The 26,299-nt window shown below is 36.1% G+C and overlaps 1 protein-coding gene across 4 annotated transcripts in view; it reads left to right on the top strand.

The window, feature by feature from the left end:
• The window catches only part of SGCD (sarcoglycan delta), a 489,766-nt gene that overhangs the window by 394,554 nt on the left and 68,913 nt on the right, over positions 1-26,299 (top strand). For all 4 annotated transcript variants that reach the window (XM_087955097.1, XM_087955098.1, XM_087955096.1 and 1 more), the window contains 2 exons: positions 3,031-3,118; positions 15,624-15,743. In XM_087955097.1, the coding sequence (XP_087811223.1) occupies positions 3,031-3,118; positions 15,624-15,743 (208 nt within the window). The remainder of the gene's footprint in view (positions 1-3,030; positions 3,119-15,623; positions 15,744-26,299) is intronic.

Genomic DNA, 26,299 nt, shown 5'->3' with positions numbered 1-26,299 from the left:
ACTATGACAGACCCTCAGGCCGGATCCAACCACATTGTGGGCTGGATCCATTCCCCTTTGCTAAACTGGGCATAGGCATGGCCAGCGTGTGATGCATCCAGCCTGTGGGCTAGGAGTTTGACAGCCCTGCTGTAGACAATGTGAGACTATAGCAGAAATAGTATCCATATGTCTAGACTGGGTCAAGAAAACATAATTCTTTGCTCTTTTCTACATTGTTCATTAATATGTTTCACTTTTCTAAGACCGAAGCTATAACCCTGCTTTGACTGTCTTTTATTTAGCAATTTCTAGTTCCCTCACATGCAGATGGATGCTTAGGACTGTTTCTTGTTATCATGCCTATTGTCAAGGCAAATCTGTTGTGGCCAAACAGATTGAACCCCTTCCATCTTAGGCTGGAACTTGGGATAAAATCTTATGGGATTTTATTACTCATCTGTCTGACTTAATGGTGATTGATCTGTTTACCAAAATGCATCACTTTACTACCAGTATGGGACTATGCTCTGCACGAGAAACTGTCAAGCTCTTTTTAATCAGTTTCCTTCATTATAGATATCTGATCAATCATATGATCATTGAACCCAATTTACATCCCTTTTCTGGAAATCTTTCTTCCAGTTTTTTCATATACAAATTACTTTCAGGGATCATTTCTATAGTATCCAACTGGAAAAATGCACTCAAACATTGAAGGCTTTCAAGAAGAGATTGGACTGCCATCTGTCAGAAATGGTGTAGAGTCTCCTGTATGGGATGGGGATTGAACTGGATGACCTACGAGGTCCCTTCCAACTCTGTTAATCTAATCTAAAATTCATTTATCATCCACCAATCCCCTGAAGACAAATAGGGAGATAGAGATAAGCAACACAACCCTTTACCAAGACTTACACTGCTGTGTCTTGTATCAACAGGTCAAATGGCTGGAATTTGCTTATAACAACCCTTTGCATGCCACAACTTATCCAGAGGGTTTATAGCTGTAATCTGTATCATTAATCTTCCAGTGTCTCAGATAAGAATACATCCACCTTCCTAGAGGAACAGCAAGCAGCACAACTCCTTCTCAAGGAACAACTGGACCTTTCCACAGTGGCTCATAAATATATGACAGATGACCATAGACAGGAGTGTTTAAGTATTGCTGTGTGGCTTCAGTTACGATTTTGCCATCTTCCTGCCCTTCAAGGAAGTTAGATTCCAAATTTATCAGCCCCTTCTCTTTATCCACACCAATTAGCGGTCACCTTTTGTTTACAGGTGCCAACTTCAGTGAAGATCCATCTGGCCTTCCATTGAATTCTACTCTTTATTAACTACTGTTTATTAAGAACATATTGCTCTGCAGCCCCACCCTCATTCTTCCCCTTTTTTTCCTGGCAGGAAGAATATAAAGTAGAGTGTATTTTAAATTTTAAACAATGGTGGGGCGATTTCGAATGGAATGGAAACCCTTGAAACTGTCTTCATCTGGTCAATGGTTATTGATTCAGACTGAAATACAGTCCTTGTTCTTGTCTCCACTTCCATCTTAAGTCTTCTTCCTTAGACTAAAACACTGCTGTACAAAAGTCAGGCAACTATGCCTGCTTCCCAGTGGAATTTAGCTTGAAAAGTCATCTAACTTCTCTCTCTGGACATGAAGGGGAGTTATCAGAATTTTCTTTTCCATTCCATGGTGAGTGGGGTGGAGAGCAAGAAAAGGGAGTTGTGTAAGAGTTTCTAGACAAGCCAGGACATGAATGGAAGAGAAACTATACATAAGCAATCTAAAGAGAATGAGCAAGTCAAGTTATCTCAGCATAACTTAATCCAGATGGAGATAAACCTGTGAAGCAGTGTTCCAAATCATTCAGAAACTTTGCTTTATGGATTTAGTATTAATGGGGACTTATAGATTTATTATAAATGGGGATGGGAAATCCCTCTCACAGCTTCTAGGATTCTGTATTCTACCCCTAACTAGCTTAAATAAATCATTTTGATAGTTCTTGCTTCTTTGATCTTGATCAGCTCTGTAGAGATTGAGAAGAGCATGGCTAGGTTATCTTGGCAATGCCAGAGATCAGGCAGTGGAAGCAGTCTCCATTTCCCACTATAAAATGTCCAGTAGGATAGTTTGTGTGCTGGCAAATCATGGTCTTACTTTTTCGATCAATATGTCATTAATTCCTCATTTAATGAAGTTATTAGATAGTTAAATATTTATTTGAAATAAATATGAGTCCGCATCACACTACTTTTTGAGCCCAAGCATCTTAAACATATATTAAAGAAAAAAGATATTTCTGATTTTAAAAAAATATTTTGGCTAAGTCCTATGGATATTTTCATTCAGTTTTGATGATTTTCATTTTTTTCCCCAGTGGAGATTCAATCTGCAAGTAGCAGGGACAGTGATATAATGGAGTAACATTTGGTAACCATGTCCATACCAGAATTATATCTTTTAGGTTTGAATACCACTTTGTGTTTTCAAAGATGAACTTTAAAAATTGCCAATCTGAGGCCCCTTATATCTTGATAGCAGTTAGCAATTTATGTTGGGCAAGTAGTCTAACAGACTTCATTTTTTTAAAAAAAGTAAAAAAAATGTGGTATAGGAAAAAATAATTTGAAATACACATTAAACAATTGCAAATCAGTGTAGTAACTAATAGTATTCAACATTCCATTCAATCTCTTTTATCCTTCTGGTTTTTTTTTATTACCAATACCAGGCAGAACGTGACTGACTATGCCTCAAACCAAACTTCAAAATGTGATTTGCTATCACACAGAATCAAATCTATGCAAATTTCTATCCCTTAAAAAAAATATTGGTCATATTGTATAGTGCTCTACTTTTCCAGTCGTTTTCTGAAGCAACTGAAAAGAAGCCATGGAAAATTTTACCACATAGATATAAAATTGATCTAGGCATTTCCACCCTACTGGGTTAGGAAGGAGGTCAGAGAAAATGCATTTTCTCAGGGGAAGTGATGTCCACCTCATTAATTTCTTTTTCTTGTGCTTCTGTTGTAGGGCAACCCTCTGTACTTCCAGTCTGCTCAGAATGTTACAGTGAACATTCTCAATGAGAAGAGTAAAGTTCTTACACGTCTGGTAACAGGTAAGGCAAGGAAATATCTGAGGAAGAGAAAAGGGGAACCAGAAGGGCATGATGATGATGATGATGATGATGATGATGATGATGATGATGATGATGAGCCCTTGGAATAATCATCAGTAATATACCTCCATTGATACAAACTATGACCCCAGCTTGCCTTTGCAAAACTGAAGAAAGAAAAAGCCTGCACATGAACTGAAGAAGCAGGCATGTTCAGGACACCAAGAATTCACAGGTCTAGAAACTAATGCTCCCTTATTCAAGCAGAACTTCAGAATAGAATTGTCATTTCTGATACCATTATAAATATTAATCAGTAAAGTGCCAGCTCTCTCAAGGATTTCGAACAGACAGAAGACGATCCCTGAATACTTTACACATACCTGAAACAACTGGAATCAAACTGATTAATATTCATAACACCGAAGTCTTCTGTCTTTAAACGATTTCTTAAAAAATCTTTTTAAAATCCCTCGTGCAGATGAGTACCATTTATGTTCACAAAATGCTACACTCAATGTTTGACAGGGAAGTGATGCTTCTGAAATTCCCCAGCAGACCTGTCACTTCTAAGCATGGATAAGCTTCTTACAGTAGGAGCAACAGCAGCAAAGAATACAGCCTGGGATTGGGAGATGAGAATCATTCTGGGTGAAATTAGACCACCTGGCTTGTTTTGTGTTCCAGGCAGCAGGTTAAATAATTCAATAAGGAGCCTTGGTCAGCACTTGCTTTATGGTTGTATGATTGGTGGCTCATCTGCTGCTGGCAGGCAGAACATGAAGAGTTGAACCAATGGCTGAACAATAGAAAATAGTAAGAGGAGCAAAGGAATCACAAACACCGTAGAGGTATTGCTAATAGAAGACTTGTGCCATCTGCCAAAATGTCTGGAAGGTGAAGCGCTCTCAAAAAAAATGCAACTTTGCCTTTGAGACAGGAAGGGCAAAACAGAGGAAGCCACATCCAGTGTTTTTGCATGAGTTGTTTTGTAGCTGTGCAATAATTCTTCAACATGGCTGATTTTAAAAAGAAATGCATTCCAGTTTTGTAAATAAGAAAAAAAATCATCTGATAGGCATCTGATAGGAAGAAATCTATATTTTCTCACTCTTCATTTCCATCTCCTCAGAAATGGAGGGGCGTGGGAGTCACACTGGGGACGTTGCCCAGTGGTTTCATAGCTAGACTCTTCTATTAGAAATACTGAACCACACCAAAATGCAGTAGCTTTGCTTTGAGTTTTAGAAGCAGAAGTTCTCCTTCCATAAAGCAACTTCAAAGGAGTTTTTCATCTAAAGTCCTGACAAAACCCACTATCTTTTTCCCTTTTTGTACAGCCCTATAACTATGTACTTTCTGGCTTTTGTTAGGTTTCCATAGTTTGCTTTAAACATGCAAATTTGAGATTCTGCATCTTGGAAGAAACAGAGATTGACAGGAATCAAAGAGTGTAGATATTTTATAAATCTGAAAACTTCATTTTGTGTTACATTAGGGAAAGTGTTTTGTTGTAATTCCTGAAGATAAATTATAAATTGATATGAAAAATGTATATTTGAGTTTGTCAAACAGAATCAAGAAGATTTAATTTAAGACATGTTATGATATGTACAGAATAACTCTTGAGTAACAAGGATATGCACCTGGAAAGGTTTATGAAAGTAGTTATGAATAATTATTCAGCCACACACAGCTACACTGAATTGAGTTAAAGTTTACTTTAAGAAATAGCACAGTCCAATAAACGGTCCAGGTCATAAACATTTAATAGTCCAAAAAATATCCAATTACAAAAATCTTCTCACCGGTTGCCTTTGTTATTTACAGTAAACAAAGATATCAAAGTATAAACACAGCAACAGAAACCTTAGATAGCAACAGAATGTCAGAGAGACAGCATGTCAGAGAGAGCAAGCCATGATCTCTAGCTCCCTCTTATGGCAATCTGCAATACAATCAACTAATTGGAACACAGTACAAATTAATACAGTGAATTTGTCTTAAAGCTACAAAACATACATTGTTGGTTTATATATTTATTTTGATTTGTCAATTGCTTACAAGATAATAGGTATAAGTATATACATAGTTATGAATACATGAAATGGGTACATATACGAAAAATAAAAGAAACAATAGGGCAGGGACGGTAGGCACGTTGGTGCGCTTATGCACATCCCCTACAGACCTCTTAGGAAAGGGGTGAGGTCAATAGTAGACAGTCTAAGGTTAAAGTTTTTGGGGTTTGGGGAAGAAACCACAGAGTCAGGTAGAGTATTCCAGACATTGACCACTCTGTTGCTGAAGTCGTATTTCCTACAATCAAGTTTGGTGTGGTTAACCTTGAGTTTGTATCTATTGTGTTCTCTTGTGTTGTTATGGTTGAAGCTGAAGTATTTATTGACAGGCAGGACATTGCAATGTATGATTTTATATACCATACTTAGATCAGACCGAAGAAGGTTTTCAAGGTTTTCTAGGTCTAGAATTTCAAGTCTGGTGGCATCAGGTATTCTACAACGAGTAGAGGAGTGGAGAACTCTTCTTGTGAAATATTTCTGGACTTTCTCAACTGTGCTAACATCAGATACGTAATGTGGGTTCCAGACTGATGAGCTGTATTCGAGTATTGGTCTAGCAAATGTTTTGTATGCTCTAGTTACTAGTGTGATATTACCAGAGAAAAAGCTACATAGGATTAGGTTAACAACTCTTAATGCCTTTTTGGCTATGTAGTTACAGTGGGCTCTAGCACTTAGATCATTAGAGATGAGTATTCCAAGGTCCTTTACAGAGCTTGGATCATCAACAAGATCTTGACTATTCAGCTTGTATTTTATTTTCTGATTTTTTTTTGCCAATATGTAAGACAGAGCATTTATTTGTTGAGATTTGAAGTTGCCATTTGTTTGACCATTCTGACACATAGTCAAGATCTTTTTGAAGGGTAGCAGTATTGTCTGTGGTATTGAACAGCTTTACATCATCAGCGAAAAGAACGCAGTTGCTCTTAATATGATCACAGAGGTCATTTATGTAGAGTATGAAGAGAGTTGGTCCTAGAACACTGCCTTGGGGGACACCACTATTGACAGGTACAGAATTTGATAGGACACTCCCAATTTTGACCATTTGTTGTCTGTTTGACAGGAATGCTTCTATCCAGTTATGAAGGTGTCCAGAGATACCATAAGATTTTAGTTTTAGGAGTAGTTTGTCGTGTACCACTGAATCAAAGGCTTTACAGAAGTCTATGTAGATTGCGTCTATTGCTTTGCCCTGATTGAGTTGTGTAGTCCATATGTTTTTGCAGTGTAAGAGTTGCAGATTACAGGATAGTTTTTTCCTGAAACCAAATTGTTTATTGGAGAGTAGGTTGTTTGTCTCTAAGTGGAGGATAATGGATTGGTTAATAATTGATTCCATGACTTTACAGGTGACGCAGCATAAGGAGATTGGTCTGTAATTTTCAACTAGGCTGGGGTCTCCCTTTTTGAAGATGGGGATGACCGTGGCTTGTGGCCATAAGTTAGGCAAGGAGCTGGTCCTGAAAGATTTTTCAAAGATTATGCTTAAAGGTTCAGCTATGGCAGTGGATAGCTTTTTTAAGAAGTAGGCACATATTCCCTCCGGTCCAATAGATAGAGATGGTTTTAGATTACGTAGTGCTTTTGCAACATTGTCTTCTGTAAAATCGATATGTATTAGATCATTGTAGTTGTCTGTGGTTCGGCTAGGAAATACTGGGCATGATCCATTGCTGTTTACAAATACTGAGCCAAAGAATGTGTTAAAGATGTTGGCTTCAATGGTGTCATCGTTGCAGTCTTTACCATTAGGTCCTATCAGGGGTGGGATGGACCTTGAGTCTTTTAGTTTGTTGTTTACAAAATTGTAAAAAGCGCAGGTGGAATTGGTGCGTAGAAGGTTTTCCTCTTGTTTAATGTGATAATTGGTGCATTCAGTCTTTATCTGGTGGCATAAATTTTTGTATCGGCTTTTGAAATTGGCAACGTGACCAGATTTGTTTTTCCTCCAGAGTGATCTCTTTTTGGATTGAAGTTTCCTTATTGTTATGGGTAATCTGTGGTTTTTTTTTTGTTTTTTTTTTTGTTTTGGGAGTTGTTGTTGGTACATATAGTTTGATGACTCTTTTGACTTCAAGTAAAAATATGTTGTAATGGTCTTCAACAGTATTGCATCTAGTGAATAGAAATTTCCAATCAAGGGATGAGAGATCATTGTCTATAAGATCATAGTTGCCTTTTTTGAAGTTATAATTGGGGATTACGTCATTGTGATGATTTTTGTGTGAGCGTATGTTGAGACAAAAGTCAATCATATTGTGGTCACTGCTGGAAAAGGGTTCTTTAGTTTGTATTCCGTAAATTAAATTCAAACTATTGCAGAAGATGAGATCGAGGCAGTTGTTTAGTCTAGTGTTGTTGGTTATTAGTTGTTCTAGTCCCAGATTTGTAACAGCATTGTAGAAAGTTGCGTGTATGGGTTCAGTTGTACATTCATTTAGGGTCCAGTCAATATGAGGTAGATTGAAATCACCAAGAAAGATAAAAGCGTGTGGGCAGGATGCTGCCCATGTTAGTAGTGTATTTAGCTTGTTTACATGTTTGATGTCATAATCAGGTGCTCTGTAACATAGTAAGAATCGAAATGTGATATTTAAGGATAGTTCACAGATGATGGTCTCAGGAAGAGCAAGCTCCTGGGTAACTTGGATGTTTTTTAGATATAAAGACTTTTTATAGAAGATAGCAACACCACCTCCTCTACGAATTTCACCATCTGATAGGTAAACATGATAGTCTATTACTGTGGTAATGGAGTCAGGGAGAGATGCGTTGAGCCATGTTTCACAGACAAATATGGTGTCGAATTTAGCCATGTTTAGTAAGAGGAGAAATTCAGGTATTTTATTCGCAAGGCTTCTTGCATTGAGTAGCTTGCATTTAAGGCCAGCAGTAGTTGTAATTGAGGTAGTTAGGGGTGTGCGTGCCTAGTCTTGGGTGATGGTGGATTGGTTGAGGTAGGGTTGTGGTTGAAGGTTAAAGCTGAGTTGCAGGTTGTGTGACTTACTTTTGATACAGTCAGCATGGTAGTCAATGTACAGGTCCTTCTCCCCATTGTCTAGACGTTTTTTTGAGTTCAGTGCGGAGTACACAGGAGCGGGCACGTTGCTGTATAGTTAGGTCAGGGCGACAATGGAGGTTCTTATGGTTGGTGCTGGTTTTGGCGAGTGAATTTATAGTGTAAATGAATTTACGTTTGCTTGATTCATTTTTGTAAATGACCCTGCAGAAGTGTGGGGCCACAGAGCCGTCTCTGTTTTTGAGCTCTCGGCCAATGTGGGAAATGTCAAATATTTCATCAGGGGAGATAGTTGATGCTTGATAATCACTGATGATGTTTTGGACATTTGTGATGTCATCATTATCATTGATGTTCTCTGGACCAAATAAGATGGCGTTTGGACATTTCCGTTCACGCTCAACAGCTTCTCTGATGAGGATTGGGAGATCATTATTTGTCTGGTTTATGCTTTTTTGTGGATTGGGTTGTGGATTGGGTTGTGGTTGTTGGGTAGAGATGTGGTTTGTAGCTATTGGATGTTCAGGTTTTTGCGTTGTGTCTTTTTTCCCAAGGTTGGATAATCTTTCTTTTAAGGCGTCCAGGGATACTACTATGGTGTCAAGGGATGTTATTCATGTTTCAATGGTATCAACTCTTTCCAACAGATCCAGTTTGGGTCTGCATGATTTGCAGAGATATGGAAACTCATTGGATGATTCTAGGTATTGAATCATTTGCTCGGGTAATCCCAAGCAGTCAAGATGAGCGTATTTGTTACATAGAGAACATTTGATGGAGTTTTCATTATCCTTTAGAGTTTTGTAGCATTTAATGCATGTGCAGGAGTCTTGTGGTTCATTGGTGGGGATTACTTTCTCTTTAGGTTGTGGTTTGGCATTGGATTTTTTTTCTTGGCATGGTAGGTTTGTTAAGATGGTACGTTGATTAAATTAATTAATGGAACAATTTTGGGTAATCGATATAGCCAATATCACACCAATCAATCAATTGCAGTAATCTCTCTAGTCAAATAATTTTCCTAAGCAACAATCAGCCTAATCAATTAATTACATTAATCGCTAATCAATTAATTACACTAATCATTAATCACACTGTTCAATTAAATTCACTAAATCACTGATTTTACTAATCAATTAAATTACATGAATCTTGATCTTTTAAACTAATCAGTAATCACACTATTTGCACTAAACACTCTAATCACATTAATCAATTAAAACAATAAATCAATTAAACCATTAATGAAATATTTTATAGAAATTGATTATCTAATCATTGATATAGGTGATGAGGTAGAAAAGTTGTAAGTTTTGAGGTAATGAATTAATCAGTGTTTGATTAAAGTAATGAGGTAGTATTGAGAGTCTGCAACGAAAGGGTTAATTGTTTTATGAGCAGCTGTGACTTACTGGGTGGGAGGAATTTATTGCTCTGATTGCTGCTGCTATTACTCTGTAAACAATAGGCTATAACAAGATGTTCAAAGCACGCTGGATTTTTGAAAGAGCAAAACTCGCTGAATTAAAACACTTATGTCTCTGAATAAGATTGTTTTCCAATAGTTTCCTAAAGTTCTTCAAGTTGAGTAGTAGTAAAAATACAGTCCAGAAATTTGGGTTAACCAATCCAATCTGTCCTTTACTTTTAAAGTTACCTCTAGTTGCAATATCTTTTTTTTTTAAACTAAATCTGACAGTCACTCCAGATCGTTAATTGCAGCTATTTTCCTCCTTTGAGTCCCACTTTCCAAGGAAAATTACACTGCAGAAATTGGAGTGATTCTTACCAAGACTAAGCACGCTGTTACAAGATCTTTCCTTTCTTTTTCACTTCTGTCTCAGCTGCCTTCCTGGCTTTGATTTAGCCATGCTGGCAGCTTTCTTTTTAGTTCGGATGGAGGGGTTTTCTTCGGGTCAGTCGAGGAGACTCTCCTCGCAACCACCGAAGCATTCCTTTGCCTTTACCACCCGTCCAGGGTGACTTTCGGCTCCTAAGAGCCTCAGGGCTTTCTCCTCCCTCCTTGTTTCTCCCTGCCAGCTGTCCGATGTGGCTCCGGGGAAACTGTGTGGGGGATATTAATGGAAACACGTCTGGCATTGAAGATACTTCTATCAGTTGTGTGAGGGATTTAAATGAAGGTACGTTGTTTGCACTCCGCTGGCTCCAAGTGATCCAGTTCAAGAGCTCCACCAGTGTGGTTAATAGGGCTCGATGGAAAGAGCTTCACTTCTCTGGGGAAGGAGAGGAGGGCTCCGGATCAGTTAGCAGGAGCTCCGCCAGCATTATTAGGGCTCCATGGCTTCAGAATCTAGCATTTTGGGGCTTGTTTTTTGGGCTCTGGTTTACTCACGGTTACTGGTGCAGGCGGCAGCTTTAAAAGTGATTTCTGGTGCAGGTGGTGGCTTTATAGGGAGATTGTGCTACAGGAGCGAGAGCCTCACCTTCCTAGTTGGGCGCCACCATTTTCACTTATATTGCCAACCCAACTAATTGTTGGACAGATTCCTAACATTCTCCCCTTTGGGTTGGTCAATATATAATACATTACATCTTTAAACCATAATTCTTACAACACTCTTTGTGCTTAATTGCACCTTGAGCTTTCATGAAATTATCTGCAATATTATGTTCAGTCATGCAGTATTCTAACTGAATTAATTTATTTTGAACACACTGTCTAATGTTCAAATATCTCAAATCAGTATGTTTACACCTTGTTTTAACAGCTAAATTAGTTGCCATATTAATTGCAGTTTGATTGTCTTCATAAACAATAAACGGATCACTTACAGAAATTCCAATATCCTTTGACAATTGTTTATAATATATCAATTCTGTACACATTAAAGATAAACATGAGAATTCCGCTTCCATAGTGGATAAACTAATATGTTGTTGCCTAATAGACTTCCATCCTATCAAAGCATTACCCAATATTACCACAATACCTGATGTTGACTTATGAGTCATTATGTCAGAAGCAAAACTTGCATCAGCATATGCAGTTAACACTAATTCATTACTTGGTTCTAAATATAATGAATAATGGATTGTGTGTTTTAAAACCCTAAGTATTCACTTAGCTGCTTGCCAATGCCTTTCATTTGGTTCAGCGTTATACCTAGCCAATTGGTTTACACTGTAAGATATATCTGGTCTAGACCAATTACTCAGCTATGATAGACTACCGATTAAGGATTGATATATTTACTTATCAAATATATAGGACTTTTGATATCTCTATGTGTAAATTCCTTACTCATTGGTGTCTTAGCAGATTTACAATGCTCCATGTTATAGCATTTTAATAATTGGCTAATCTTCTTGGCTTGTGAAATTTTAAAACCTTTATTCGTTTTCATTATATCAAGACTCAAATAATGCTTAATCTCCCCTAAATTTCTAATCCTGAACTTTTTCTGTAATCTATAAACAATATCATTTGCTTCTTGTTCACTTTTAGTTATAATTGCTATGTCATCTGTAAATAACAGTAATAGAGAAATTAAACCATTTTTTTCTCTCTGGAACAAACAAGGATCAGCTATACTGGCTTCAAAACCTATTGAAACTAATTCCTTTACAATACATTTATTCCATTCATAACCGGATTGCTTTAGACCATACTTTTCTTTAATTTCCAATAATCAGTTTTTCCATCATCCTTTAAACCTAATGGCTTTTTCATATAGATGGTATGTTGTAAAGGTGCATGTAGATATGCAGTTTCAACATCTACATGGTTTATTTTACATTTATTCTTAGCTGCCCAAACTAATGCTGCTCTCAATGTATTTGCTCTCAGACTAAGTGCAAACACTTCATCATAGTCCTTATCTGACTGAGCAAATCCTTGAGCAACTAATCTTGCTTTATGGGTAATAGTCCCATCCACACCAGTCTTTATCTTATACACCCATTTGCAACCTATTGCACGCTCACCTGGTGGTAACTTTACATCCTCATACACCTCTAAATCCTTTAACGATTTTAACTCCTTATTCATAGCTTCCTGCCAAGCTACCTGATCCTTTGTAGGATACAGTTTTATTTCACTGAAGTTAGAAGGTTCTGTATTAACCTGACATACAATGCTTGCTTGAAATCTGTCAGGTGGATGTCTCTCCCTAGTTGACCTCCTAGGCAACTCAGTACATGTTGTTGGCATGTCCTCTTCCTTTACCTCCCTATCAAATCCTTGTCTTCTACAGTCATAGAGGGTTCTTCTATTGATGATTCCTCCACTATCTTATCATCAATATTATTATCATTAGGATTATTGGTAAACAATGGAGTCTCAACAACAACACTATCCTGTACCTTATTATATTCCTGTTCAAGCTTTCTCCAGCCAACATGCTCCAGAAATTTAGCACTTGCGCTACAATATCCATTAGTAGTACCTGGCTCCCAAAATCTAAATGATCTACGATTAGCTTCATAACCTACAAAATATAATTTTCTCACTCTATGTTGTCCCTTTCACCTTACTTGCGTGGGAATATGAACCCATGCTGGGGTTCCAAATGTATGTAAATAACTGAGATCTGACTTTTTTCCATTCCAACAAGTAAATGGTAATTCACCAGTCGTTGAGTTCACTATGTTATTCAAAACATGGTTAGCACACATTATTGCTTCACCCCAAAGTTTCTCTGATAAACCAGAATCCAAAATCATAGTCCTAGCCATAGCCTATAATGTTTGTCCTCTACGTTCAATATATGAGTTATGTTGTGGTCTATAAGGAGCAGAATGCTTATGTTCAATGCCAGCTTTCTGTAACATGGCTTCAAATATTTTATTGGTAAATTCAGTACCATCACTAAGCTAATAACTTTCTGTTTCTTTTTCCTTTCAGCAAATTTTAGCCAGTTTACAAAATGCTGGTATGTTTCCATCTTCATTTTCATTAAATAACAGAAACCATATATGGAAAAATGATCAATTATACTTAATATGTTACAGGGTCCACCTAAACTAGATTTCTTAGGTTCAATAATATCAGCTAAAACAACCTCTAATGGTTCACTGATTTTGAATCCATTTACCCTATTTGCAGGAGTTACCTTGCTTTTTTCTTGATTGCAAACATTGCAATTTAAATACTTTGTACAACGTTTTAATTTTATACCATTAGATAACTCAACAGTTTTCTTTAGCATTTTGAAATTATATGTCCCATACATCTATGGACCTTTGTGAAATAATGCTGCCCAACAGTGAACTTCAACCCTGTGACATCTGTTTCGAATAGCATGTAATAATATTCAGCATTATGGTACTATAGTACAGTATTATATAATCACATTAAGAGTTTGAATGTGAGTTATTTAATTATTTCCTAGCCTTGACCTTTGACTTTACACTTGTAAAAATCAGCTCCCAAATTATTCTGCAAGTGATGAACCACACAGAGTCTGAGATTAGCTAGATAACTTTTAAAATTACAATAATAACAGTAATATAATATACCATAATAATGTCCTAACCTTGCTCTTTTGGGAAAGAATAGCATAGTATTGACAACTGGAATATGTTTCAGTGAGGCATATTTGCAGTTGCAACAATACTACATAACCCTTTCCACTGTAAATTTCATTTTATTGAATACAAAAAAATCTAATTTCACTGCGATAATCCAACACAAAATATATTAAAGGAGTAAAAATGCATTCTCCTTTGGAAGAGCAAAATGCTTGTCAAGTAATTATCAATGTTTATATAATTGTACTCCTTATGAACTTCATTCATACTTCATTGTAACACAGCATCCTTACATATTAATTGTTGACCAAAAATGATATACAGCATGTCTCTGGAAGAAGAACTTTAATTTATAATGTAGATATTGTTACAGACCAATTTTTGTAAAATGCATTCAAAGAAAGCCTCTTTGTATAGTATTATAGTTGTTTAAATATGATTTTGCTCCTGATTAAGGCAATAAGAAAACCTTAATAGGTATAGAAGTGATACCCAACTTTATGTTGAATGAAGAGCAGCCTGTATTTTTATTTTTAGAAAATGGGACTAATCAGAAATTGTGGCAAATAACATAAATGGAGATTTGTGGGAGAAGGGGGTCTTGCATTTTATTCAAAAAAGATTTATTAGAAGTATTGAAGGCTTTTTTGAGGCTTAGATTTCTGTTAGAAAGATAGATGGAGGGAGGGAGGGAGGGAGGGAGGGAGGGAGGGAGAAAGAGAGAAGCTTTCTTAAATAGAACTTTGTTCAGTATTTGCTGTCACTCAGAAATAAGGAAAAGAAATTACTTTAGCCAATTCCCACTGGTGCAACTCATACTCTCTGAATGTGTTCTCTCACTGATTGATAAATTTGTCAAATATGTTATGGAAGGTAATTCTGGGGATTGCAAAATGTGTCTTCCCCCCAATGGAATTCCTCGTATGAATGAGAAACTTTCACAGATGGAAGGGAAGTTTCTATTCAGAAATAAGACAATTTGTGTCTCTTATTATGCCTCTATTTTAGTTACGTGCCTGAAACAGTTCACCTAAATCCAATGAGAGGGATACAGAAAAGACATTTAAAGTATCAGTGATAAATTCAGTTTTCTGTATAGTAAGCCCTTGTTATGAAATGTATTGCCACTATTATAGTACTGAGGCAAGCCTCCTCTTTGTAACAGTCTATGAATAAACTAAAACTATATTTATTTATTCGATTTTTTATTTCTTGTTTTTATTTATCTTTCTACGGTTGCTTTTGTGCTTTTGTAAGTCTCTTAGAGATGTGTAGGGATGGATGGCCTACGAGTATTGTAATAAATACGTATATACTTTACATTTTACCCTCAGTTTCTAAATGAGAATTTTATGCAAGGGAGGTGCAAGTTCTAGTCTTAATGGTATTGTCAAAGATGAGCCATAGTACTCTGTGGCATCTATAATATGCTGCAAAAATATAATACATAAATAGATTCCATGCCACTCAATCAGTTCTTTCTCAGATTATCTCTACTAGACATCTTTTCTTTCCCTTTATGGAGATACAGGGGAACGAGTGTTTCATTTACTGGAAATGTTGAAGCTCCTGCTTCATAATTTCATGGATTTTTAGCTTGTAATGACAACTTCATAATGTTTTTTTTTGACAGTGTTCAAGTCAGTAACAAACAACAGCGTGGTGATTTTTTTTAAAGAATACAAATGTAAAATACATGTTTAATTGATTTAAAGCAACATGTTGTAAATAGAATATAGGCAGACATGTTTATCAGTATTTCAAGGAATGTTTATTTATTTATTCAGGTTTATTAGCATAAACTATTCCATGAAGCTCTGTTCATTATGCTCAATAAAGATTAGTTATATATAATTCCCAGAATTAGATTAGTCATACAGACTAATAAATTCTTTCTTTTCTTTAGGTCCCAAAGCAGTGGAAGCCTACAGCCAAAAATTTCAAGTGCTAACCACTTCAGGGAAATTGTTATTTTCTGCAGATGATAATGAAGTGGTCGTTGGAGCAGAAAGACTGAAAGTTTTAGGTAAACAATATTCATCTGAGCTTCTCTTATTATCAGCATATTGATTACTTTGAAAATAGTTTATGTATATAATCTCTTTTACAGACCTTATGAAAGAAGGTTCTCTCATGGCTTCGGTAAAAATTGATCCAGTGTTTTTTGCAAATTCTTGACATGTTCAGCTGTCTTTATTAAAGACTTTTAGGATAAGGATGTTGAGAAATCAATCAGGGTGACCATCATCTTGATCATGGCATACAGTGTTATGAAAGACAAAGGTCTTTGCTTCTCATCTTTTTGCAAGCAGATGTGGGCAAGTAAGCCATGCCATTCCATCTAAACCCATTTCTAAGTGATTTTTATGCCCTAAAGCTTAAAAATGAAATGGTATTCTGTCTTCAGTAATGGAAGTAGCAATGCTGCACATTCCAATTTAACATTCTGCATTAAAGCCATTTGGTTTTGCCAGCATGTATATCACTTTAGAAGCCTGCAATTTATTTTGTCCAGGTACACAGCTAAGACTATTTAAATCAATTTTAAAAATTTAGTTGTATTGCTAGACCTATAGGCTGTTTTATTATTATTTGGAGTCTTATGTTAAGTTCATTTCCATTTGTGATCCCCAAACCATAATACTTTTTTACTTGGGCAGTAGAAAATAACATCAATTGTTGCCATGAGGTAATAAAATAGAAATGAAATAGAATTTTATTTATATAAGCAGATGTCTGATTATGAAATGGCATTTCCATTCTTTTTCTTTTCATCTACATCTCTCTGCACACTGTTAAAACCCATTCTGGAGAATTGGAAGCCTTCTGGGGAATATTCAGACACGATATTCTTCCGATTAAAATCGGAATTCTGATTTTTGGGGGAATCGCCCCCCCCTTTTTTCCCCTTCTTCTCCTCCTTCCCCTCCCCTCGGAGGCCCCCTGAGTCAGGAGTTGCTACCGCCAGTGTGGCTCCATGCGGCTCCAGTCCCGTGTTGCCTCAGGAAGGGAAAGGCAAAAAGGAAGAGCCGCGGCGGCGCTTTGCAATGGCAGCAGTGGCACCAGAGACTCAGGCGCAGTGGCTCCCGGGTTTCTTCTTCCTCCTCCTGGCACCTTTCGGTCCATGGATACTTAAAGAGAACCGTGACCCCTTGAATGGATAGCCGCAGAGGTGCGCAGAGCCCCAGCCGGACACCTGAGCGGAGCCCGGGTGGTGCAAGCGGAGGCCGCTGAGCGGAAGGAAAAGGGAGCTGGGCAGCCACAGACCAGCTGTCTCTCCATCTGACAGCCTCGGCCAAATCTCTGCCTCCCAGCTCACTTGGTCCTCCGCCCACAGACTTCCCCGGCCCCTTGCCAAGCGGGTTTTCCACCCCAGCCTGGCAGGGCCATCGCTGCCTTCCCCTCGCCTGGCCGGCCGGGCTCCTTGGGCAACCCAGCTGCCTCGTGCCGAGAAGCGCGCTGCCAGGCGGGGGCCACATGGCGCAGGGCAACATGCCACCGCCCGGCCCTGGTGAGGGAAAGCAGCGGGCGCTCCCCAGGCAGCGGCCTCGGCCCCGCCACCATGGAAGCGGCTGCCCAGCTCCAGAGCTGATCTACACCTGACCGGCTGGAAAGGAAGGGTGTGTAGCATTGGTGTTGTGTGCGCGATTTCTTGGTGAGCAGTCTCTTTTGGCCGGCCCCGATTTTTTTTTTCAGAGGGGAATATCATGCCTGATATTGAAGGGTATGAACTTGGCTGCAGAATTCCACTTCCATTCAATTCCACTTCCACTTCCAACTCACAAAATAATATTTTCAGGGTTTTTTTCCCTTAATGTTTATCATTGCAGGTATTAGCAATCATGTTTTTATGCTTTCAAATACCTTTCACAAACCTGCCCAACTATGTATAATTTTGAAATTTCCAGAATATCTAGTGAAATAATATAAATGAATGACATCAACAGATACTTGTTTATTCTACTTTTGATAAAGATTGTAACAACATTTGCATCAGCTGGTTTCACTCATGCCCCATAAACCAATAATTAGTTCCAAAGGGGAAATTATTATTTTTGGTATCTTTTCTGAGGGTTTTGTATAGATGAATATTTATTATTAAAAAGAGTTAAATTTTACGAACTTCAAAAAAGCCTATAAATCAGATTTTTTTAAACTTATTCATATCATTTTGGTGATGTGGTGCTTATCTTTGCAGCAAAACATCCTCAGCTTTTCTTTTTCTCTCTTAAAAGAGACATCAAAGGAAAATGAGACAATGACATCAAAGCTGAGTTTATAACAGCTTTAATGATCCCCTTGATATGTGTTATACTTATTTCTTATGTTGATTGTAATCTAATTAGTTTAGGGTGGGGTATGTCTACTAATAAGTTATTTCAACATTGGCAAAGTCCAGGTTCCTCTAGTATCTCTTTTCTATGTGAACAATCTTACTCTTGTTATTCCCTCACATATCCTTGTTACCAAAAAAAAGAAAATAAAAAGAAATACAAAATTATAATATGGCAGGAAAGTTGTTTTGGAGAGGTTAGAGTAGCAACGATTGGGTACATGTTCTATTTTTAATCTGGCTAATTATAATTATTTCCTTTTCTTTGTATTTGTTCAAAGCTTGATCAAAAATTTGCTCCTTAAAGCAGTCAAGTAATAAAATAAGTCTCTCTCTTTTTTAAAAAAAATTTGAATTCTTAACATGTTTTCCAGCATTAAAACCAAGCAAGGAGCGAAAAACAATGTTTAAAACATCTGAAAGTTAGATTTGTTTTTTTTTTAAAGAAGTCATTAATGTATATTTTGTTTTGCAAACTACCAGCCATAATGAGCATAGAAAATATTACAGTCTGTCCTTTTCATGAAGAAGAGAAGTTTGAGAGACTTTTGAAAGAAGTTTGAGGTTTCTTCCCCAAACTCCAAAAACTTTAACCTTAGACTCTACTATTGACCTCACCCCTTTCCTAAGACATCTGTAGGGGGGCGTGCATAAGCACACCAACATGCCTACCATCCCTGTCCTTTTGTTTCTATTATTTTTCTTATATGTATCCATAACTATGTTTTTACTTATACCTATTATCTTGTAAGCAATTGACAAACCAAATGAAATAAAATAAATAAAAATAGAAAGATTTAAAGAGTAATTTACTTTTATTGGCATACATTAAGATATGGTCAGGCTCAACTTATCCTACCTATATTATGTGAAGACCCAACACTGGAATAAAGTTCTAATGCTGGGAAAAATGGAAGAAAAGAGAAGAAGATTATTACCTGAAAGTTGATAGGAACGTGTGCGTCATTGGAAGAACTGAAGGACCAGGTTAAGGACAGATCATCAGGGAGAAAAATCTATACATGTAGAGGTAACAGTTGACAATGATTTGTTGGTACATAATCATCATTATAATCATTAAAGCATTATAATCATAATGCATATTGAGAGCTTTTCTTACCATCAACCACTCAGGTCCTTATATACATGTAATCCAGCATCAGCAACTTTTTCAGAACTCAGATACCATCCCGCTCATCCCCATGATGAAAATCTTGTGAATGGCAAGGCATTTGTATTAATGTTTAAATGTTTCAAGACCTCATATAAGAAAGCAGAAATTTCATAAGATCTGTAGTTCTTGAAAGATTCTTCCTTTATTGTGTTTAATTTGTAGCTTACTTTGACATGATTCTAACAATGTTTAAGATGAAGATGAATGTTCTGATAGGTACTACAAGGATCAGAACACTATAAGCTAGCTTAATATTTCTTGTTTGTAGTTCCCAAAATTTTAAGGTATTAAATTCCTCATTACCTGTTTTTAATTTTGATGCTTTAGCAAAGCATGTATTTTATGATCAAGCTATAGACCTTCCCAAACTGTTGTTGGTAATGCTGGGACAGCTTCTTTATGAAAATGGATGGCTTCTAAATATTTGCCAGCATTGCATAGAATTTGACAGTGGACCAAAAGGCAAGACTTTGAAGAGATCTTATGCCATTCTCAGACCACACTTCCTTCATTTGTTACACATCAATTACGTTTATAGAAATGTTTAATTAAAATAAAAAATTTGGTCCAAATTCATAAAAAGGTAGCAGAAGCTGATTAATTGATCACGTACTTTAAAAGGATTTTTAAATTATATTTTATTTTAAATTCTTTAATATTTTCATTTCATTGCAAATTTAGACATGTTTGGAGATTCAGCCACAGTGGTTTAAATCATTTTATTTTATTTTATTTTTATTTATTTATTTATTTTGTCAAGCAATTATAAGATAACAGGTATAAGTATAAATATAGTTATGAATACATGAAATGGATACATATAAGAAAAAATAAAAAGAAACAATAGGACAGGGGCGGTAGGCACGTTGGTGCGCTTATGCACGCCCCCTACAGACCTCTTAGGAAAGGGGTGAGGTCAATAGACAGTCTAAGATTAAGGTTTTGGGGGTTTGAGGAAGAAACTACAGAGTCAGGTACAGTATTCCAGACATTGACCACTCTGTTGCTGAAATCGTATTTCCTGCAATCAAGTTTGGTGCAGTTTACCTTGAGTTTGTATCTATTATGTGCTCTTGTATTGTTATGATTGAAGCTGAAGTATTCATTGACAGGTAGGACATTGCAATGTATAATTTTATATACTATACTTAGATCAGACCAAAGGCGGCGTAGTTCTAAGTTTTCTAGGTCTAGAATTTCAAGTCTGGTGGCATAAGGTATTCTGAAATGAGTAGAGGAGTGGAGAACTCTTCTTGTAAAATATTTCTGGACTTTCTCAACTGTATTATTATCAGATACATAATGCGTGTTCCAGACTGATGAGCTGTATTCAAGTATTGGTCTAGAAAATGTTTTGTATGCTCTAGTTAGTAGTGTGATATTACCAGAGAAAAAGCTATGTAGGATTAGGTTATGCAGTTACAGTGGGCTCTAGCACTTAGATCATTAGAGATGAGTACTCCAAGGTCCTTGACAGTGTTTGGATCATCAACAAGATCTTGACTATTCAGCTTGTATTTTATTTTCTGATTTTTTTTTTTGCCAAGATGTAAGACAGAGCATTTATTTGTTGAGATTTGAATTTGCCATTTGTTTGACCATTCTGATATGTAGTCAAGATATATTATATCATTAAATAATTGGTCTCAAGGTAGAGAAATAAATGTATGTTTAAGAAAGTAATTTAAATTATTGATCTGTCATTTTCTCAAAGAAAGAGAGACGAATATACAAAATTAAATATTTTATTGATGGATTCAGATACATGCCTGAAATGTTTAGGAATATATTGCTTGACTGTTGATGTGTCATCAAATCAGTGTCAATGCAAAGCAACCATATAGATCTGCTTCAGGAAGTTTAAGGATATAGATATTGTGCTGGTGTTTTCTGATCCATTGGTTAAGGGTGCAGTGGCAACTCTAAATTATAAATTTTTCATAATTCTTCCCAGGTATTCCTGAGCAAGTGTGCAAAACGGAATCCAGAGTTATTAGTGATCAATGAAACATGAAACACTTAATTATACTTGTAAATCATTTTGTTTGCGATGTTATTTTAGGATTATCCAAAAAAGAAACATTGATTTGTTTGTTCTATTGATCATTTGGAGCAACAACAGTTGTAGCTAAGTTATATATTTTAATAAGAAAACATTGAAAATTAGTTTTGATGTTCATTAAATACTTATGTACTTTAATGGAAATTGAATGTTAGAACACTTATGAATAAAGAATAATCATAAAACATTATTATGTTAATTAGTTCTTTTATACTAGATATTAGTTTTAAATATGTTCTCTACATGCCACTTGGTCACTTACTAGCAGAGTCAAATTATTATCACTGCATAAAAGCATTTTAATGAAAGATAAAGTAATTTAAATTAGAATGAGTTTTCTTTAAGAAAAGAAACCGTGATCAAATTGCCCCATAGAACAACAACAATTGACATGCAGTCATCACTGATTTCAAACATAATGATATTGGAACCCTGATGAGAAGAATAAATATGCAAACTGAGAAAGCTTGAAGTTTGATTTTTGTGATGTTTGTCTGATCTGGAGTAATAAATCCCATAGTTGAAGAATCCAGGTACTGCTTCTTACCAAACATCAACATACCTTTTCAGTTCTATACTAAGCAAATCTCATTATAAACAGCTGGACTTTATCTAGAACTAATGCAGTGAGGCTGAAATTTATTTGTTTTATCAATTACTTTCTGGACCATTGATCCTGAATGATTTGTTTGTTGGTGGAAAGAAAAGTGGGATAGTGATATTTTAAAGAGCTACACAATATCCAAACTGTTGTGATACAAGTTATGGACAGGTCATTGCCAATATGGTAACGCCCCAGGCCAAAAGGGCTACTAAGACACTACTCTTGTGGAAGTGAACTTGTAATAGATACATTTTCCATCTTCCTACCCTTTTAATTATTTTCCAAAAAGATTAACCTGTACTGTTTTGCAGATTCATTGCAACTTTTTTATATGCATGTCAAATGTGCATAGATAAAATGGATTAGAGCTAGTTAGCAATATACACCTGAAATTATTGCTTTTTTCCCTGAGAAGCTAAGGACTTGTTTTGAAGAGACCAACTGTTTTTTCCCTGTCAAGGAAACAATGGGATATTTCAAGAACTTGCACAATTGGATACTTGCAGTCTGTAATGAGTTTGAATGCCAAAGGGGATATCTCATGTTATCTCATAGGAGAAATCCACTTCCTAATAATTCCTGGAAACATGAAGTGAACATATTGCTCTCACATTTTTAAGATTCTGGTAAACTCAAAAGAAAGGGAAGAAAATAATTTTACTGTCATTGGAAGAGGACTCCATGTATCTAATTCATGTTGAACAATAGTGGTCAAGTCCAGGGCATATAGAAGAGGTGTAAACTGTACTCAAAGATGTTACAGAAATGATACATTTTTTATATATTCTAGCCTTCCAAACCACCTACTGGATGCATTATATCAGTACCTACATAATAAGGAGATGGAAATACAAATGTGGCTTTGTATAGTGCCACCAACTAATACATTTAATGATAATTATAAACATAATTATACTCCACTAAAAAGACAAAACGCTAGTTGGAATCAAATCAATGTGGACAATTTTTAGAAATTGCAGGCTGGTTTGGAATAAATACAATTTTCAGCACTTATCTGAGACTCTAATGTTGTGCCATTGTACCTTGAGTAATAACAACATTTATTGAAATTATCTTGCCCATTCCTGTCTCTGAGATGACTGGTGTTCTGTTTATGGATTAAGAGAAGATTAATGTGCACTGTGTAAAAGGGATTGTTAAACTTAGATGAACTGTGGTAAATATGTCTTATGTCAGCAGTGAAACTTTTTTACTACTATCAATCCATACTTGAGAATCCACACATATATCAGCCATCATGAGATATAAATTTATAGAATGAGAGTAAAATGCTAATAGTTTACATAGGAAACAATGGAATTTAGAGGTCTAGTAGCTAAAGGTTTGAATGTCAAAAGCAGAAGATACATGTTGATGCCAAACATGATAATTGATTTTAGAACATTTCCCTGCTTATTAGTAAGCAGCCTGTAGATTTAAAAATACATTACTTGAATTCTTATAAAACATAAAACTCATGTTTTATACAAAAATATTGGATTAGATTGTGTGTGTGTATGTTTATTGGGCATTTGGACATACATAAAACAGCTTGCACAGTTTAATTATACATAAACATCCATTTCAAACCTCATCTGCACAGATTTTGTTTTTCTGGAGTTAGGTGGAAATTGGTTCAAACCAATGATGAAAAGTCAAAAGGGGTATCTGGTCTGGAGAGGATAGTCACCATATTCATATAATATGTTTAATCAGGCATTAACCAGGTTTAATCTTCTTACTGGCAATGCAGTCACACTAAATGTATCGGAACTCTTAGTTTAGAAAGTGTTCTCTCATTTTTTCCAAAAATCCCACTAGGTCTTCTTTAAAAATGTAGTTATGTCTTTAGTGACTTCCTCATTGGTCAGGAAAACAAATCAAAGTTATATTCTATGTTCCCACCATTGATCTCCAACCCCACACTAAACCAGTTAAATATGTCATTGGAAAATGACCAGTGTGTTATTTGCATTTCTTCTCTCTGCCTCTGGAGGAAGATAAAACTGATGCTGGGGTAGGACCAAACTGTTAATGGAAGACTTGCAGAAGTAATTACAGTACAGAGTACTGGGAAAGAAGGAGGCATAAGGTGGGCAGCCAATACATTTAATAATAAATAAAAATAAAATATAAGAAGGAAAAATAATTCCACTTTGCTTGCAACAAAGAGAAAGTTGGAGAGGCCTTCAAAATTCTACCTTGCTACAATAAAGACAATTTTTGGAATTCCTGCTGTTTCTGTTTCTTGACCTTATCTTGAAGGGCTGACACCCACCTAAAGCTGTCTATATTTAAAGCAATTGACTCGGGAAAGAAATCAGGAGAGAAAGTAGCTGGGCTAGAAAAAAAAATGTTGAGATGCAGATGTCAATGATCTTCAGAGAAATGGTCAGTGTATCTCACAGCTAATATATAAAAATGTTTCCATTCAAGCTTAGTTACACGGAATAAAATTGAATTGAGTCCCACTTCAGTTCTGCTTGCACTGCATCTCCTGCCACTGCTGTGAGGCAAGGAGGAGAGGAATTATGAATGTCACCATAAGAAGAGCTTTGAGAGTCTCTTCTAGAAGACTGGATAAAATAATCTTTAGCTAGTTCCTGACTGTTGAGCCATGGTATCTGGAAATTAATATAAATTAGGCTGGGTTAAAGCATTTAGTGGGTTTTCTGTATGTATATATGAAACAATTCTTATATGTATGTGTGGTCATACTTACATCAATGGATATATGTTTGCAAAATGATGAGGAAAAAATACAGAATTCCCTCCCATTATTGATTTCTTCATTGTACTTTTATACTAGTCAATAAAAGGTGTTCTCTGGATAATATGGACAATAAATAACTTCACAGTGAAACAGATAAAAATGAACTCCAATGTCATCAATGAAACTGTTATTAGATTCATGACAGAGAAGAAATTGAAAGAAACTATTTCTTTCCATTCACAGTGAATTAATAATTTTGCTGTTATCATTTGTAATAAGTGCTACTGGTTTTAGTTTAGATAAGTTAATGACATGTTATCATTTATCAGTTCTCATATAAATCAGTTCTCATATAAAGCAAGATTTTCAGGGGAAAATGACCCCAAATGCTGCTTTTTAGGTAGAATAATATCTAGAGAAGGCATCTATCATCTTTATAAAGGCATTTCGCTCTCTTCAGAGTATCCCTGTTTCTCCTAGTTGAGACACACCTTCAGAGTCTTGTGGGTGGAAACATCAGCAGGACTGTAAGGACTATTCTAGCATCTGACAAATTAAATAACTTAGATTCACCTGGAGCCCAGCCATAGAAGTCCTGTGTAATTGTCTGAAGCGCAGTGTTGGAGTCCTTGGAACTGTCAGTTTGGCCAACTGCATTTTAGACCCCTATCCCAATGGCAGTTTTTGGTGTTTCTCATTATGGTCATATAATACCACTGCTCTGTGAGCTACAACTCACATTTGTATTCTAGCTGTGATTCAAGATACTGATTATCTTTACCTATGAAGCCCTACTTGTAGGACCACAATTCCCCCATCCCCATTATTTCTGCTCAGCCCACCAAATTTGCAGAGAAAGCATACTCTGGGTCTCTTTATCAACTAGTACAATCTTGCTGAAACCAGGGGTCATTCCTTCTCTGGCAACACCTGTTTTGTGGATAAACATCCCTCTGGATAATTGAATTGCTCTATCTCACTTTCACAAGGTTTTGGAGATCCTGCTGGTCCACATGGCATTAAGGCCAGAAAGTTAGATAAGCTCTGCTATTAAGGTTGTTGTTTGGCAATTTGGAGCTTGTATTAACCTTGAGCATCATGGGTTTTATGGTATAGTTGTTTTAATTTGTGTATATCCCTCAGGACCACTGTTGTGAGATGGGCAATCACATAATCATTTAAATTAAATTAAATTAAATTAAATTAGCTGACCAATATATAAAGTGAAATTGGTTATTTTGAGATTAATCAAGCAGTACTCAATATAGTAAAATAATACAATTAAAATATACTTGTGGGTAATTCTAATTTATTTTATAATTAAAAATTTACATACATCCTACCTTTCTGGCCAGATGAAGGTAGGGAATTTTCCAAAGAAGTCAATTCAAGACAGATTTCAACAACAAAAAATGAGTAGTGGACATAAAAACCAGTAAACAGAGTTTTGGAAATACCAAATAGCTAGTAAAAGAAATGGGATGTTAACACTGCTGGAACTATAGTCTTCCTTAAGTTTCCAAGTAATACACCCATAGCAAACAGAACTCTGAGGCAGGTATGTTCCTCAAAGAATAGTTTTATTGGATATATCATTGGCGCAGGCTGTTGAAATTCGACTGTTCCTGCAGTTTTCATCTAATTAAAAGTAAAAGTTTTCCCATTCCCCCAAACAATCAGTCACATGATGCAATCA

The sequence above is a fragment of the Notechis scutatus genome, chromosome 2, assembly GCF_049901735.1.
Source record: "Notechis scutatus isolate UNSWTSFEM ecotype Mainland chromosome 2, rNotScu1.2, whole genome shotgun sequence".
Taxonomy (NCBI): domain Eukaryota; kingdom Metazoa; phylum Chordata; class Lepidosauria; order Squamata; family Elapidae; genus Notechis; species Notechis scutatus.
This window is presented reverse-complemented; position numbering and strand designations above follow the sequence as displayed.